At 37.8% G+C, this 17,323-nt stretch overlaps 1 protein-coding gene across 7 annotated transcripts in view; it reads left to right on the top strand.

Moving 5' to 3' along the window:
* LOC126484461 (mitochondrial protein C2orf69 homolog) overlaps nt 1-17,323 on the top strand; it is a 219,530-nt gene that overhangs the window by 151,248 nt on the left and 50,959 nt on the right. For 6 of the 7 annotated variants that reach the window (XM_050107997.1, XM_050108005.1, XM_050107991.1 and 3 more), the window contains one exon: nt 15,815-15,877. The exons of the other annotated variant lie outside the window; for it this stretch is intronic. In XM_050107997.1, coding sequence (XP_049963954.1) covers nt 15,815-15,877 — 63 coding nt within the window. The remainder of the gene's footprint in view (nt 1-15,814; nt 15,878-17,323) is intronic. 7 annotated transcript variants of the gene reach the window in all.

The raw sequence follows: 17,323 nt of genomic DNA on the forward strand, positions 1-17,323 counted from the left end.
GCCATCTCCCACCTCCTCCCCCATACCTCCCACCGCCCCCCCATACCGCCCTCCTCCCCCCCAATCTCTCCCACCTCCCCCCCATCTCCCACCTCCCCCTCTCACCCCTCCCCCTCTCACCCCTCCCCCTCTCACCCCTTCCTCCTCTACCCCTTTCCCCCTCCCCCTCTTCCCCCTCCCCCTCTTCCCCCTCCCCCTCTTCCCCCTCCCCCTCTTCCCCCTCCCCCTCTTCCCCCTCCCCCTCTTCCCCCTCTCCCCATTTCCCCCCTCCCCCATCCCCCTCTCCCCCTCTCACCCCTCCCCCTCTCACCCCTCCCCCTCTCACCCCTCCCCCTCTCACCACGCCCCCTCCGCACCCTCACCCCCTCTGCCCTCCCTGCCCCACCGCGCCCCCTCTCCCTTTGCGCCCCCACCCCCGCCGTGCTCCTGGCATGAAATTTTTACTGGACATTAAACTGTATGTTCTGAGTCTGCTGAAGTACAGTAATTGCATTTCAGCCACTGCTTTCGGAAATACAATTTTTTAATTATATGGTTAAAATTTTTGTGTACTTTATTGTACATTATCCTAAATAATTTTAATTATACATAACATTGTATTCTTCTTTTAGTTCAATAGACTCAAGAGATTATGTTATTACTCCCTGAAAATTTGAATACTCTACTCGAAGTGGTTTCTGTGATAAATACAACAGAAAATGTAAATTTCCAGAGATGGCTTCTAAAGTTTCAAAAGACTGTAACTCACGGAATACATGCTTAATTTTATATTTTTAGTCACTCAGTAGAAACCTGTACCATACTGTTTATCATCATCTTGATCTTTTTCCTAGTTTTTTCTTCTTCTTTCTGGACTCCTTAGTGTTCAACTTGTCCATCCGTTTAAGTTCGCTGATGCAGTTTGCTCCAGGATTAATTCCCATATACTGTAGCAGTTTCACCCTACCAATTTTGCCATCCTTAAAAGCAATGACAGCATCACTGACCCCCACTTTAGTGTCTTCATTCCAGCAAAAACATCTTTTGGTAAGCGAGTCGATATAAGATTATTGAATGGCTCATTGGGATTTTGAGTCTGACCATGCAGACACTTCTTCAGCAATTCAGGATTTGCAACATCTCTGTAAATTGGTTTTATGATATTCATGACTGCTGCTGGACTTTAATGTCTATGGCTGTATGAACTGTTTTCAGTGCTCGGTATTGCGGTAACTGCACCATGAATCAGGTCCAGGAGGGCAAAGGTAGTGTACTGGTTTTTCATCAGTTAACATTCTGTGGAAGAAGATAGTCCATACTGCCTGCTTCATTTTCAACAAATCCTCAGTATTATCTCTAATGGCCATCCAATAATACTGCTGTAGTTCATCAATTATTTTGTCTGTCAGCCTGCCTCTTAAGGTTTTTACAGTCAGAAAGTTACTTGTCTGTCAAACTTTGTTTCAACTTCCTCAGCCTGGTGCCCATCCTCTTCTGGACATGACTTATATAACACAGCAATCCACAGCCTTCTGTATAAAAAATTACCAATTTTATTAGATCTTGATGTAATGCACGTAAAAATTTTAACATTTTCAACCAGTGTAGATTATATTAAAAATACTTCATGTGAGTTTATAAGTGATTATAATCATTTTATTTGGAAAAATGCAAATTTTATAATGAGATAAAAATCCAAAATGTGAAAAAATTTTTCCATTCTAACTCCCCTAATGTCACAAATGGAAAACCTATATGTGAATCGCGTGTCCTCCATTTGCTGCATGGACTTAAAGCAGTGTGCAGAAGTAGATACATAATTTTCCAACAGTTCATTCAACTGATATCAGCGGTCCATTCATTTACTAATTTACATAGGTGGAGAATAATGTTTGTTCCTCTGGGTCAGTGAAAGGGAAAGTTAGGTTGTTTATTTCTCATAATTCGACCTAAGACACGTGATAATGTTAAAATACATAATAGTTTGTAGCACAGAGATGTTGAACTGATAATCATTTGTGCTTTCAGGGTAGCACTTGGAAATTTATCGAGAGATGGACAACTAATATGAATGTTTTATGTATTCTGCAAAGAGAGAAAGGTGGGCTGATTGAGAGTACACAACAGTACACTACAATTTTGATTTTGCTGGTGGCAGTGCTTCTAAAAGTGTTATATGCTTCACAGCTGATATCTGGGGTGCAGATCTTAAGTTTGAAAAGCGTTTGAATGCATCTGTCATCATCTGTGTATAAGGAAGAGTTCAGTGGGTGTCTAAGATAGGATGTTACATGGTTTCGGTGGAGAATAGTTTGCCATTTTCGAGAACAGCCAGTGTGGTGTGTAGGATGTAAATTGTTTTGGGGGATTAAATCAGGAAAATGTTCATTGGCGACTGACTGATTGATGAAGGAAGAAATTTTATTGCTTGTTGGAATTAGTTTAGAGAATCTTGAGGGTAGGAGAATAGAAGCAGATAATCCATCGACAGTTTTTTCGTGAAAGTTTTTAACATTTCTGTCCAGTTTGTGAACCCATCATGAGAATATCAACATACCGGGCTGAGGGTTGTAAGTTGGGACCTGTCCAGAAATTGGTGGTCTTTTATTTGGAGTTAAATGAAAACAAAGCAAAATAAAATGTAAAAATATGATTAGTTATTAGTGACCCTGATGTGAATGGAGATTTATGAGGACCAGTCATAGACTGAAGGTAATTACTTGATATGTGGCTTATTACACCATTCCATTGGAACTGGAAACAGAAAAAGTCCAAACATTTTTCTTTTTATACAAATAATGACCAACATAGAAACACCCTTGAAACGGTGCACGTGTTGAAAAACAGTATGTACGAAATCATATGCTTTATCAAAGCTAACTTATTGAGTCATACTTATTCCTTGAGTGAGCAATATGCAGATTTTTGTACAGTGTTACAAACTGGGACTCTCACAAATATGTTACGCAGTTGGTACTAGATTGCTTGCCAGTCAAGGACTGACTATTTTGGGGTGGGGTTGTGTAAAGCCTGGCATATGAACGTATTGTATTTCATAAACTAAATTTTGGTTTGGAAAACAGCTAGGTTAAAGATTTTTATAATTTGGATGGTGCGTACATTATTATAGTAATCTTGTTTATAAAATATGTAATGGTTTAGGAAAATATAAGAGGCCTTGCAACCATGTTAGGAATAACACATTTAGAAACACAGGCGTCGTATTTAGAGGTATAATCATTTATGCCAGTTGTAGATAATTCTAAATTAAAGGCTTAATTGCTTAGTGAAGGGTGTCATTTGGGCCAGGAAATCTGAAGTGACAAGAGTATAGTGCTAAAAGTTGGAATCTTACACTCAAAATGGTTAAATTTGCAATGGAAAATCTGTGTTTGGACTTGAACTTTAATTATCTGTTGAGTTGATTAGTTTTAATAAAATCAAACTATTTTACTATAGAGTCTTTGTGTTGATGTTTCTAGTGAGTGGTGTCATCATTATCAGATCTATCTATTAGTTCAGAATCTTTTTTCCATTACCTACTGTAGAAGAATTTCGACCTAGACATAACTTTTAATAAACATCCTCCTTAATAAACATCCTACTTTTTTTTAAAAACACTAATTAATCCATACAACCAGCTAACCCAAGACTTTAATTGGAATAATGAAAATGAGTGGAATCCAGCCTAAATAATAATTGGATAGGTTTGTGTCTACACTATATATACATCTCATAGAAAATCAGAATCAAATAACAATTAAAAAGACAAAATATTATTAACAGGCGTATAACAAGGACACATGGAACATTTCAGCTTGCAGTGTTTCTCGGTCAACATTGTCAGAAGCTTTCTCTAAATCTACAAATGTAAAAGTCTTTCTTTAATATATTTTTGAAAATAATTTATAGGGTCACTGTTGCCCCACATGTTACTACATTTCTCCAGAACCAAAACTGATCTTCCTAGAGGTTGGCCTCTACCGGTTTTTTACTTCTTTTGCAAACATAATTCGTGTCAGTATTTTGTAACCCAGGCCTATTAAACTGAAGGTTCAGTATTATTCAAACCTGTCAGCTACTTGCCATTTTAGGAGCAGGAATTACTACAGACTTGTTGAAGTGTGATGTTATTTTGACTGTCTCATAAATCTTGCATACCGGGTGGAATAGTTTTTTCATGGTTGGTCCTTCCAAGGATGTCAGTAATTCTGAAGGAATGCAATGTACTCCAGGTGCCTTGTTTTGACTTAGACATTCTCAGACATTATTATCATGGAATCATATCTGCCATCTCATCTTCTCCTTTACTCTCTTGTCTTTCTCTAATATTGTTTTCATACTGTTTTCTCTTGTATAGGCCTTCCATATATTGCTTCCACTTTTCAGCTTTCCCTTCTTCACTTACCAACTGAATTCCTAATATTCACACTGGTGCTTCTCTTTTCTTAGAATGTTTCTTTGGTTTTCCTGTTGGTGTCCTCTATCTTTCCCGTAGTCACGCATTTTTCTACAACTTTGCATTTGTCCTGTAGCTATTCTTGTTTTGCCATTCAGAACTTAAAATGTCTATGTCATTTTTTAGACATCTGTATTTCCCTCTTCCTGCTTTATTTGCTGCATTTTTATATTTTTTCCTTTTGTCACATAAATTCAGTACTTTGTATGTTATCCAAGGACTTCTAATGGATTTTGTCTTTTAACTTAATTGAACCTTTGCTGCCCTCACTATTTCATTGCTCAGTGTTTCCTGTTCTTTTGTTGTGTTACTTTCCCTTTATCAGTCAGTCATTACCTAATGCCCTCTTTGATACTCTCAACAGCCTCCTGGTCTTTCAGTTTACCAAGGTCCCACCTCCTTTATTTCGTGCACTTCTGAAGTTCATAACCAGTAAATTATGGTCAGAGTCTACACCTGATCTTGGAAATGTTTTGCAGTTTAAATTCAGTTTTTAAGTCGATGTCTTACCGTTATGTAATGTTTTCAGAATGAACTTTTCATTCTACAGCAGAATTTGTGCTGTTACGAAACTTCCTAGCAAATGTAAACTCTGTGCCAGTCTGCGACTCAATCTTGGGACCTTTGCCTTTTGTGCACAAGTGCTCCACCAACTGAGCTACCGAAATACGTCTCACAATTCGTCACAGCTTTACTGAAAGGCGATGGTCCCGTTTTTAAGTCTTAGTCCAGCACACAGTTTTAATCTGCCAGGAAGTTTCATTATGTAATGTATCTGAAACATTCTGGTGTCCCAAGGTTTCTTCTGTGTATATTACCCTCTTTCGTGATTCTTAGACAAAGTGTTATCAATGATTAAATTCTTCTCCGCAGCTTCCCCTTCCATTCCTCTCTCCAAGTCCACGTCCGCCTTTTACTTCTATCAAATAACAGTTCCCCATAACAATTGCAGGTTTGTCTCCTTTAACAATCTAATTTGTTTTTTAATCATATGTTCTTTCAGTCTCTTCTTCTGTAGAGCTAATAAGCATATCATCTTGTACCACTATTATGGGTATTATTATTGTATCTATCTTGGCTTCAGTATTGTTTCCACTATGCTGTGTTTAGTAGCTTATCCAAAGTCCTATTCTCTTACTCTATCCTTATCATGCCACCACGACACTTTAAGTCCCATTAAACTTCTCTTTTTAAATTTTTGAACATACAGTACGTTTTAATTTTATGACACATGAGAATACAATAAACCACTTTCAGCAAAATGTCCAACCACCATTGAAAAATCTAACTACAGATGTATGCGAATTTGAGGAATTTTTAAATGTCAGCATGTTGACATTAAATAGTTTTTATATCTGGCGTCATTTTTGGAGTGTGCTTGCTGTTTCCAGATTTTCTTGTATGACGAAATCTAAAAATTTTCAGAATTGTAACAGTTCGTTGAATCCCAAACTACGAAATAATAAATGTTCACAGTTATAATTTCTGTGTTTTCATTATGTACTATGCTGGCAAATATTGTACTTAAATCAACTTTATTCTTTACATAAAGATTAACAAAATTCATTGAAAATATAAATAACTTTATTAATCTACATTTGTGTTTCCTGTCACATGAGAATGTAAGCAGTGAAACACTGGAAAATCCAGGATGGAATGTAACAATATAATGAAAACTATAGTTGCTGCTCAACATATAATGGAGATAAGAAGTCACAGGAAGGCACAAGAAAAAGACTGTTGTAAAAAGAGCTTTTGGCCAACAAGGCTTTTGTCGAAAACTTACAACACTAAAAAACACACACACACACACACACACACACACACACACACACACACACACACACACACACACACACACACGACTGAGCAGCAGCACGTTATTGGGGAGGCAACCGGGTCAGGGTAAGGAGGTGGCTCGGGCAGGGAGGGGGAGGTATAGCAGGGGAGGTGTGGAGACAGTAAAGTGCTGCTGGGAGTGTGCAGGGGCAAGGTGGAAAGTAGGGCAGCTAGGTGCAGTCGGGAGGCCTGGGAGAGTGGTGGGGGGTAGCAGAAAAGGAGAGACGTAAAATGAAGCGGTGTGTTGGTGGAATAGAGAGCTGTGTAGTGCTGGGATGGGAACAGGGAAGAGTCTAGATCGGTAACGACAATGATTAATGAAGGTTGAGGTCAGAAGGGTCACGGGAACATAGGATATATTGCAGGGAAAGTTCCCACCTGTGTAATTCAGAAAAGCTGGTGTTGGTGGGAAGGATCCAGATGGTAAAGGCTGTGAAGCAGTTATTGAAATGAAGAATGTCATGTTGGGTGGTGTGCTCAGCAGCAGGATGGTCCAGTTGTTTCTTGGCCACAGTTTGTCATTGGTCATTCATGTGGACAGACATGCCCACATAGAGTACAGCACAGTGGTTGTAGGTTAGCTTGTAGATAACATGACTGGTTTCACAGGTAGCTCTGCCTTGGATGGGGTAGGTGATGTTTGTGAGTGTACAGAAGTAGGTGATGTGGGAGGCTGTATGAGACAGGTCCTGCATCTAGGTCTATTACAGGTATATGAGCCATGAGGTAAGGGGTTGGGAGCAAGGGTTGTGTAGGGATGGACAAGTATATTGTGTTGGTTTGGTGGGTGGCAGAATAACACTGTGGCAGGGGTGGGAAGAATAGTGGGCACGACATTTCTCATTTCATGGCACGACAAGAGGTAGTCAAAACCCTGATGTTGCAGAATGTAATTCAGTTGCTCCAGTCCTGGGTGGTACTGAATCATGAGGGGAATGCTAGTCTGTGGTCGAACGGTGGGACTTTGGTGGGAGGTTTTGGGTAACTGGTGAGAGAAGGCATGGGAGATCTGTTTTTGTGCAAGGTTGGAAGGGTAATTGTGATCTTTAAAGGCCTCAATGAGACCCTCAGTACTTCTCCTTTGAAGGCATTAAATACAAACAAACAAATCTGAGGCACGGCTATGGGCTCTTGCATAGCATCGTCCTGTGCCAACCTGTTCATGGGCCATCTAGAGGAATCCTTTCTAAACACCCAGAATCCCAAATACCTCATCTGGTTCAGATGGCGAGCACACCCCATTCCTGAAAAAAATGTTTCTTAGCAATTCCAACAGACAGATAGATGGGCAGACAACAAAATTATCATAAAAGGGTTCTGTTTCCACTGACTGAGGTACAGAAACCTAAAAATGTAAAACATTAAAGATAAAGAGAAAAGAAAACATCCAGTATCTAGTTACAAAAGTAACATTTCGAACTGTCACTTTATAGCCATCTTGACATCAACTGGCATGCTTACTGTGATGTAATCCAGCATAATGTGCAATATGAATTCTCTGATGTTGCCGGGATCGACAATTTCATTTCTAATGCAATAATCAAATACAAAACTATCTGTACATAAATGTCGTATTTTGTGCATTACTGCTTACATTCTTATGAAAAGAATAGTTTCTATTCACCATAAACGGTGATGACTGGTCACAAACCTCAAAGCTTTTGTTTCTTCTCCATCAATTTTAATTCCTACTCCATTTTTTTTCTTTCTTTCCTTTACTGCTTGCTCAATATGCAGATGGAATAACATCAGGGATAGGCTACAACCGTGTCTCACTCGCTTCCCAACCACTGCTTCCTTTTCATGCCCATCAGCTCGTATAACTGCCATCTGGTTTCTGTACAAATTGTAAATAGCCTTTTGATCCCTATATTTTACACCTGCCACCTTCAGAATTTGAAAGAGTATTCCATCAACTTTGTCAAAAGCTTTCTCTAAGACTACAAATTCTAGAAACGTAGGTTTGCCTTTCCTTAATGTACCTTCTGAGGTAAGGCGTAGGGTCAGTATTGCCTCACATGTTCCAACATTTCTACGGAATCCAAACTGATCTTCCTCAAGGTCAGCTTCTACCTGTTTTTCCATTCGTCTGTAAAGAATTTGGGTTAGTAGTCTGCAACCATGACTTGCGAAACTAATAGTTCGGTAATTTTCACATGTTTCAGCACTTGCTTTGTTTGGGATTGGAATTATTATATTCTTCTTGAAGTGTGAGGGTATTTCACCTCTCTCGTACATCTTGCTCGCCAGATGATAGAGTTTTGGTTGGCTCTCCCAAGGCTATCAGTAGTTTTAATGGAATGTTACCTACTCCCGAGGCCTTGTTTCGAATTAGGTCTTTGAGTGCCCTGTCAAGTTCTTCACACAGTATCATATCTCCCATTTCATCTTCATCTGCGTCCTCTTCCATTTTCATAATTTTGCCCTCAAGTACATTGTCCTTGCGTAGACCCTCTGTATACTCCTTCCACCTTTCTGCTTTCTCTTCTTTGCTTAGGAGTGGTTTCCATGTGAGCTCTTGATATTCATACAGGTGATTCTCTTGTCTCCATAGGTCTCTTTAACTTTCCTGTAGGCAGTATCTATCTTACCCCTAGTGATATATGACTCTACATCCTTACCTTTTCCCTCTAGCCATCCTTGCTTCGCCAATTTGCACTTTCTGTCGATCTCATGTTTGAGACGTTTGTATTCCTTTTTGCCTGCTTCATTTACTGCATTTTTGTATTTTCTCCTTTCATCAATTAAATTCAATATCTCATATGTTATCCAAGGATTTCTGCTAGCCCTTCTCTTTCTACCTACTTGATTCTCAGCTAGCTTCACTATTTCATCTCTCAAAGCTACCCATTCTTCTTCTACTGTATTTCTTTCCCCTGTACTTGTCTATCGTTCTCTAATGCTCTCTCTGAAACTCTCCTTAACCTCTGGTTCTTACAGTTTATCCAGGTCTCATCTTCGTAAAACCCTACCTTTTTGTAGTTTCTTCAGTTTTAATCTGCAATTTGAAACCAATAAATTGTGGTCAGAATCCACATCTGCCCCTGGAAATGTCTTTAAATTTAAAACCTGGTACCTAAATCTCTGTCTCACCATTAGATTCTGTCTGAAACCTTCCAGTGTCTCCAGGTGTCTTCCATGCATACAGCCTTCTTAAGCGAAGTGTTAGCTATGATTAAGTTAAGCTCTGTGCAGAATTCTACCAGGTGGCTTCCTCTTTCATTCCTTGCCACCAATCCATATTCACCTACTACTTTTCCTTCTCTTTCTTTTCCTATTATTGAATTCCAGTCCCCCATGACTTAAATTTTCATCTCCATTAACTGTCTGAGTAATTTCTTCTATCACATCATACATTTCTTCAGTCTCTTCATCTGCGGAGCAAGTTGGCGTATAAACTTGTACTACTGTGGTAGGTGTGGGCTTTGTGTCTATCTTTTGACTAGAATAATGCTTTCACTATGTTGTTCACAATAGCTAATCCACACTTGTATTTTTTTTTACTCATTATGAAACGTACTGTATCACTACCCCTATTTGATTTTGTATTTATAACCCTGTATTCACCTGACCAGAAGTCTTGTTCCTCCTGCCACCGAACTTCACTAATTCCCACTATATCTAACTTTAACCTATCCATTTCCCTTTTTAAATTTTCTAACCTACCTGCCCGATTAAGGGATCTGACATTCCACGCTCCGATCCGTAGAATGCCAGTTTTCTTTCTCCTGATAACGACGTCCTCTTGAGTAGTCCCCGCTCGGAGATCCAAATGGGGGGACTATTTTACCTCCGGAATATTTTACCCAAGAGGACGCCATCATCATTTAATCATACAGTAAAGCTGCATGTCCTCGGGAAAAATTACGGCTGTAGTTTCCCCTTGCTTTCAGCCGTTCGCAGTACCAGCACAGCAAGGCCATTTTGGTTAATGTAACAAGGCCAGATCAGTCAATCATCCAGACTGTTACTCCTGCAACTATTGCAAAGGCTGCTGCCCCTCTTCAGGAACCACGTCTGGCCTCTCAACAGATACCCCTCCATTGTGGTTGCACCTACGGTACGACTATCTGTATCACTGAGGCACGCAAGGGCACCCCCCCCCCCCTCCCCCCCAAACACACAAACACACAACACACACACACACACACACACACACACACACACACACACACACACACACACCAATGGCAAGGTCCATGGTCCATGGGGAGGGACAGGTAGACATATCAAGTTGAAATTTATGTCACATTCTAAGATTTATGGCACCTTTGTGGTGTAAAAAATTTAAGTTTCTACATCAATGCAATCAAAGTACGTTGTCACTTATGTTACATACTTTGATATCTTGCCAGTATTGATAATCGATAATGGTCAAAAATAATTGAAATTCTCGATTTCCAGGCTGGATGAACTACCTATGTACATAAAGTTAGTAAGGACCCTCAGTGTGAGAGTCCTACTGCCAGTTGCTGCCCCCCTCCCCAATAGTAATTTTGCAGTTTGTTTTTTATATCAAAACTACTACACTCTTGGAAGTCCACCCAATGTGATCAAGACAGTTACAAATAAAGTATTTAATGTATTTTGGAACTTATTGCCTCCCCATTGTAGTACTTCCATGTAAAAAAACAAAACCCTCAATAATAGCAAACCATGTTGGTAATAGCCGTGCCAAAGACTGACCAGTGTATGGTGTGTAGGATGGTCTGCTAACAGTAGGTATAGCAGTAGCTAATGCAAATGTGTAGCTTCTCCCATTCTCTCCGCCCCCCACCAGCACCCATTCCCCCTCCCCACCCCCCATTCAAGGTGGACAGTCAATCAGGTAGGAAAGTTGGCTTAAAATGTGTAAGATGGAAGTTTCAGGTGGTGATGAGTTCAGTAGAGAAAAGGGGTGAACATTTTTTTATGAAGTTTGGTGTTCATACGGATCATCTTGAAAACTGATGAGGAAGTACATGTCTCCTAAAACACATTGGAATAAAGTTAGGAATGAAAACAGTTTCTTGCACTGGATTAGTAGGGATAAAAATAATTTGAACAGACTATTTTAACCCTCCAGTGGGTGCGCCGTTTTTTATCACACAAGTGGGCACACGGCGTACTTTGTACATTTGAAAAGACCAGCTGGCTTCGTGTTATCTATGTATGACAAAAATCACAGTTTTATGTTCATTTATTTTAACAACAATAAAATAAACTTACATTATAAGAGCTAAATCACTGTTTAATTAACCAATATTAAAATAAGACTTAAACAGCTTAATTGTATCAGATCACAGCCAATCACTTATTCAATTGCTAATTATTTTGTACACATCTGTCTCATTGTGGGATTGTGCTGCTAGCTCAGTATCTGGGCCATTTTTCTGCACGGATTGCAAATTAGTTTCTTCCCTATCTCATTGTTTATTTTATATTATTGCTGATCACTTGGAAATGTGACAGCACCATTTATCACTATGTTAATTGAAGCAATAATGAAAGAACAGGTCCCTACCAGATTGCTTCTTCCATCAGGCGCCATTGCAGTCCACAGTCTGTGCGCCACGGGCAGTGATAGTGCCCATGCGTATGTGAGGTGTGTGTGTGTGTGTGTGTGTGTGTGTGTGTGTGTGTGTGTGTTTTCTACTTCAGAAGATGATCTTTGGGCCAAAAGCTTAATGTAGATCAGTCTTGTTTCATTCCACCTGCCTGTGACCCAACTTCTCTTCTATATGGTGAATAGCAATCTTCCCTGTTCATAATATTGTTGTTATTCCATCTAGGACTTTCCATTGTTTGAGTTTATGACTATAATATTGTCACATAAATTATCAGTTCTTGAGTTAAGGCTCAGTCAAACAGATAATGTGCTGCGCCCATTTACAGAATGCATTGTTGCCCATTGCAGTTGACTATTCTCAAACAGAGTGGGGACAGAGCTCTGCTTTCCATTATTAAGTCTTTTATTTGGTGTGTGCTAGTGACTATGCACTACTCTGAAACAGAGTTAGTGAACTTTTGTGATAGTAGGGAGAACACACAACATGGAAAGCTTTTTTTTTTGGAAGAAGTGGAAGAACTTCATCCCAAGAAGTGAAGTGGCCACTGAAAAGTCATTTTAGTCAAATCATAGTCATGGTGATATTTCATTTGACATTACTTTATTTTCTTGAGGCTTTAGAACGGGCTCAACCAACCAGTTATAGGGAGAATTACAGTTTAGGTGTAATCTACACTACAGTACATCTTCATTAATTTTTCATGTGTACACTCTATTGCCATATGTGAACATCGAATCAGTTGCAGAAAAATCCTATGATAAATCATCATTGGAACCCCAAATTACTAAATTGGAAGAGTGCGTGCTTTATATTAACGATAGTACTTGATTCTTAATTGAGATACATAAAACTCAAAGAGGAAAAATTATTAGGTGTCGGTTATTCTTCATACTTCCTTCTCCTTCATCATCCTTTTTTATTTTCATCAATTGATTATACCACTCTTGTGTTATAGAGAAGAGTGGCACCTTGACTGGCAAAGTGTTAATAAAACAGTTTAGAAATTGATTTCGTGACCATTTATTCCATTTCAAATGGATTGCATGCCTGTTATCCAGTCAGTTATGTGCATGCCTGCTATCTGTCAATTACAGCAAGTAACATCACTTCATATAACAATGATACACAGTCACAGAAAATGAAATTCAGTAATATAGGAAAATCTGTCTCTCTCTCACAAACACACCTCGGGTGAAGTTTCTTGGTGAAATATCTGAATCTTTCGAAGGATGTACAGGAGTTTGTCAAGAAGGTGGGTTCTCCCCACTTCAGTTTAACTTAATGTTACACCAAGTTATCAGAGACTGGGGAAAATAAATTGAGTATGGACAGCAGGGCAGAGAATAAATGAAGCGCCTAGCTTTTGCTTATGATCTTGCTTTCTTCATTAAGACCTGTGAAGAAACCAGGTATGCCTTAGGGAAGTTACACAAGATACCATCCAAATGAAGTATGAGAAAACTCATTTTACAGAAAATATAGATCAAACTATCAGAAGATCCTAATTACAAATGAAATATTGGACAATTTCATGTGTGTCTTTTTTTAAATATCAGAGAAATCATAGTACAGTCTATGCTAGACAGTAAAACTTTATATATGAAGACCTGCCAAACTCGAGAAAGCATACAGAATAACAGGGAATCATTACAGTAATAAATGAGTGATGTATTGAAATGCAAAACTTTGACACAAGACTGTTGTTTTTCCTGAAACATTAGATCCCTCAGAAACTATATCTCTAGGAGGCCATTCAGAGATTGGTGAAATCAGAAAGGAAGAGCAAAAAGTTATCAGAAAAATTTATAATTCCATTAATATATACATACCGTTTGTATAAAAAAACTGCAGCCTATACGAAGTAATAGAAAAGTTCACTGATGCAATATTTAGATGTTGTTTGAAGTTCTATGCTTACATCTGCAGAATGGGCAACACTTTATTAACTAAAAGCTGCTTAATATAATACCTTCAAAAAAAGGGTAAAAACCACTTGGTTTGAAGACATTAAGCAGGTCTTACGAGAAGACGCAGAACTTACCATCAAAGGACAAAGCCTTTGGAATCCTAGGTACACAACACGCATTTGCAGAGAAAGCTAAGATGATAACTGGAAAACAGTGTACAGAGGAACACAGGAAACAACACAGTGATTTCGCGAAGAGATTTTGAGAAGAGAAGAAGAAAAGGAGCTGTCAGGCTCAGCTAAGAAGTTCAGATACAGTCATTAACTTGGCATAATGAAGAAAGAAGAATAATACAGCAAAATATCGTAGAAAATATTTAAATAAATTGGAATCTGGTTAGTTCTATGAGAAATAAGATCCAAAGTTTGGTGTGTTTATCATTACCTTTGTGCCTGTATCTGAAGTAAACTTTCAGGGATGGTGGTTTGGAGGGATACCAATGAATTTCATAAGATTTTATGGATTACTGATGGGATTGTAATATCCTGCAAATAGGATATGGAAATTTATATAATAGCATAAACCCAGAAACAACTATTATATTAGAACTACTAAAATGTGCTGAGAGAATGTACTTTAAAATGAGTTAAAATATTATAAATTAAGTCATAGTACAACTTTCGATAGCCATTTATTAAACACAGTGTAGAAAACATCACAAAGGCAATATACACAAAGCTTTTTGTGCTTTAAAATTTCGCACTTTATGTTTTTTATAATTCATAAAATAATGCATTTCCTCAATGGGAGTACTGTATGATTCTGTTAACATTTCCAACACAATGCTGAAATTTTATGCTTCAAAAAGCACTTGACATAGTATCAAAGAAAAGTGGCTTTCTAACACACGCAATCGTTAATGTAAATTGTAGCATGTAGGCTCAACTTAAATTCATCTGAATTGATTATAGGAAAACAATAAAAACTTATTTTTTGACAAACTGTCTTTTGGCTTCTGTCTCAGGTTCTTCGGCTGATGTTCGGCTGATGACTTTTCTGTTGTTTTGCCAGCACGAGTGGCTGGCATTGTCAATGTTTCACCCTCCAAACACCAGACGAACGTCAGCCGAAGGACACGTGACAGATGCCAACAGGCAATTTGTCAGCAAGTGGCCACGGAAGCTGTATTAACTTATTGTTTGTTGATCATCTTGTATGAACCTCAATGAACTATTAAGAAGTGGCAAGTGTTGGGAACAGATTGTAAATTCTGAATCTTGTGGCCTGTCAGTACAACTTTTGAGTTAATCTTCTAAGATCTTAGATGCTGCCATTGTAGATTCCAAGTAACTGATCCTTTTAATTATCTCATTGTTCTTACATAGAACCCAAATATTCATGGATTATCAACTTTTTTGCAATATTCATACTCTATCTCTGAGTTGCATGTTAACTTACGTGATAGAAGAGAAGATGCTTGTTTAATAATGATGGTATAAATGAGGCAATAGAAGCAGTTAGTTTCATTTAAATAGTTAGTTTACCTACATTGATACATTATGAACTATCAATTCTTATTGATGAAAGCTTGTCACATCGACAACCATTACAGTGTACACTGATCATAATTTTAAGACTAATGTATGATTAGATTAAGAATGAGTAATCCAGTTGCTTTCCCTGAAATATGTTGAATGATTATATGGCATACTTTCTTTAGAAATACAAAAGATATTTGTTCTCTGGGTTATAGGCCTGACGATCCATAATGTATAATATGATAACACAAAAAGTCACCTTCAGATCAGGTTGTAGTATTGAATTTTTTGTGCCAAACAATTTTATTTGTAATAATTAATGTGGATATTATTCAATTGATGAAGAATTTGATAATTTGTTATAGAATTTTGCATGTGAAGTAACTGGCATGATTAAATGCTTCTAAAATGTGTCAGACAAAGAGTTCTTTTATATTGTAGTACACTTATAGAGAGAAATTTTGTTATGTCATTTATGGATAGCCCCATGTGTGTAACATATGCGTTATTAATTGCAACTTAGTGTTATTTCCTTCTGACTAGATTGGCTACACCTAAACTTGCAACATTCATGGATATTGTCTCAGCAGACATGGATCAAAACAGGCAAGTGTAAAATTATTTTAATTAAAATGTAGCTTTGGGATAAATTCTTGAGTAATTAATATATTTGTATACTCTGTGGGGCTGTCCTCAAATTACATAACTAAAGACCTTTTCGGAGTGTGGCAGCTTAACAAAAATCCACATCTTATTTTCTCCACTTGGCCTTTCTTCTTAATTTTTGTACTGGCACAAATTAATATTTGCAGAATTCAGATGAGACTTCATTTTCCCACTTTTTGTGTTGTTTGTTTGTGTTTGGCTCCGGCTCTGTGTTTGGGGGGGGGGGGGGGGGGGATGGTGTTTTTTCCCTTACTGTGTAAGTAAATTTAAGGGTAGCTCAATTAGTCATAAGAGAATAAATTGTAATTTATGAGAATGAGCAAAGCTGTGTGACAGCTTATGTAATGTTTAAGATCAATTAGATACCTGATTTATATGGCAGTAACATTCTAGGGTGGCTGTAATTAGAATGCAACCAGTTAATGGAGGAACAGAGTAGTCAGAGGAATGCAATTATGATGCATCTTTAATATACATCTGCAAACAACAACACAAAATCTTCCACAATACATATAAAAGCAAGACAATAATTATAAAAATCTAATTGGAAATGCATGGTTTCACTCACATCTGGATCCTGTTGTTATATTTGATGCTCAAAATAATTCATGCATGAATCCATTCTCTCATTGCAATGCTGTCTCTTGCATATATGTAACTAAATTGTAGATAATTGTTTATCAAAGGGTTGTTTCCATTGTATGTGTAGTCTGTTGTAATATGATGATGAAATAGATTATAAATTTTAAAAAAAGTTTGTGATAGGTTATCAGAAATAATGCAAGGATACAGGAAATTGTAACACTTGCGGTTAAAAGCATGGCTGTTCTTAATATTTCCTGTGTGCATAGTCTGATTTCTCCATTGGACTCGTGTAATCTGCCAGAGTTCACACTTCAGTTTGTGAAGACAAAACTTGTCTTGAGAGTTCCAAAGTGCTGCAGTGTATTTAATTATACACTCATGTTATTATACTAGTTTGAGAATGAATAAATCTTCAAAATACACATTAACTACTATTGCATACAATATGCTGCATTATTGTCTCCAGAACTGTATCATATTTTATTGAAAGATAACAGCATGGCTCAGTCATTCTTTGAAATATGTCTTACATGTTGCATTTGTAACATTAAGGCATGCCGACAGCATTTATTCATAAAAGTGTTTCTGTGGTCCCAAAACATAACATTTTTGATGATTTTCCAACCATTTAAGCTTAGAATTGTGCAATTGTCATTACCTGATATTCTGAATTTGTTTTCTTTATGGAAAGTAACATGTTACTAGTTTCTTTTATCGTTGCCTTTTTACAAACTCACATTTAGTTGTTTTACAAGCTTGTTTCAGCTTTGCTTCCTGTTGCATATTTTACAAGATTCCTTT

The sequence above is a fragment of the Schistocerca serialis genome, chromosome 1 (genome assembly GCF_023864345.2).
Source record: "Schistocerca serialis cubense isolate TAMUIC-IGC-003099 chromosome 1, iqSchSeri2.2, whole genome shotgun sequence".
Lineage (NCBI taxonomy): Eukaryota > Metazoa > Arthropoda > Insecta > Orthoptera > Acrididae > Schistocerca > Schistocerca serialis.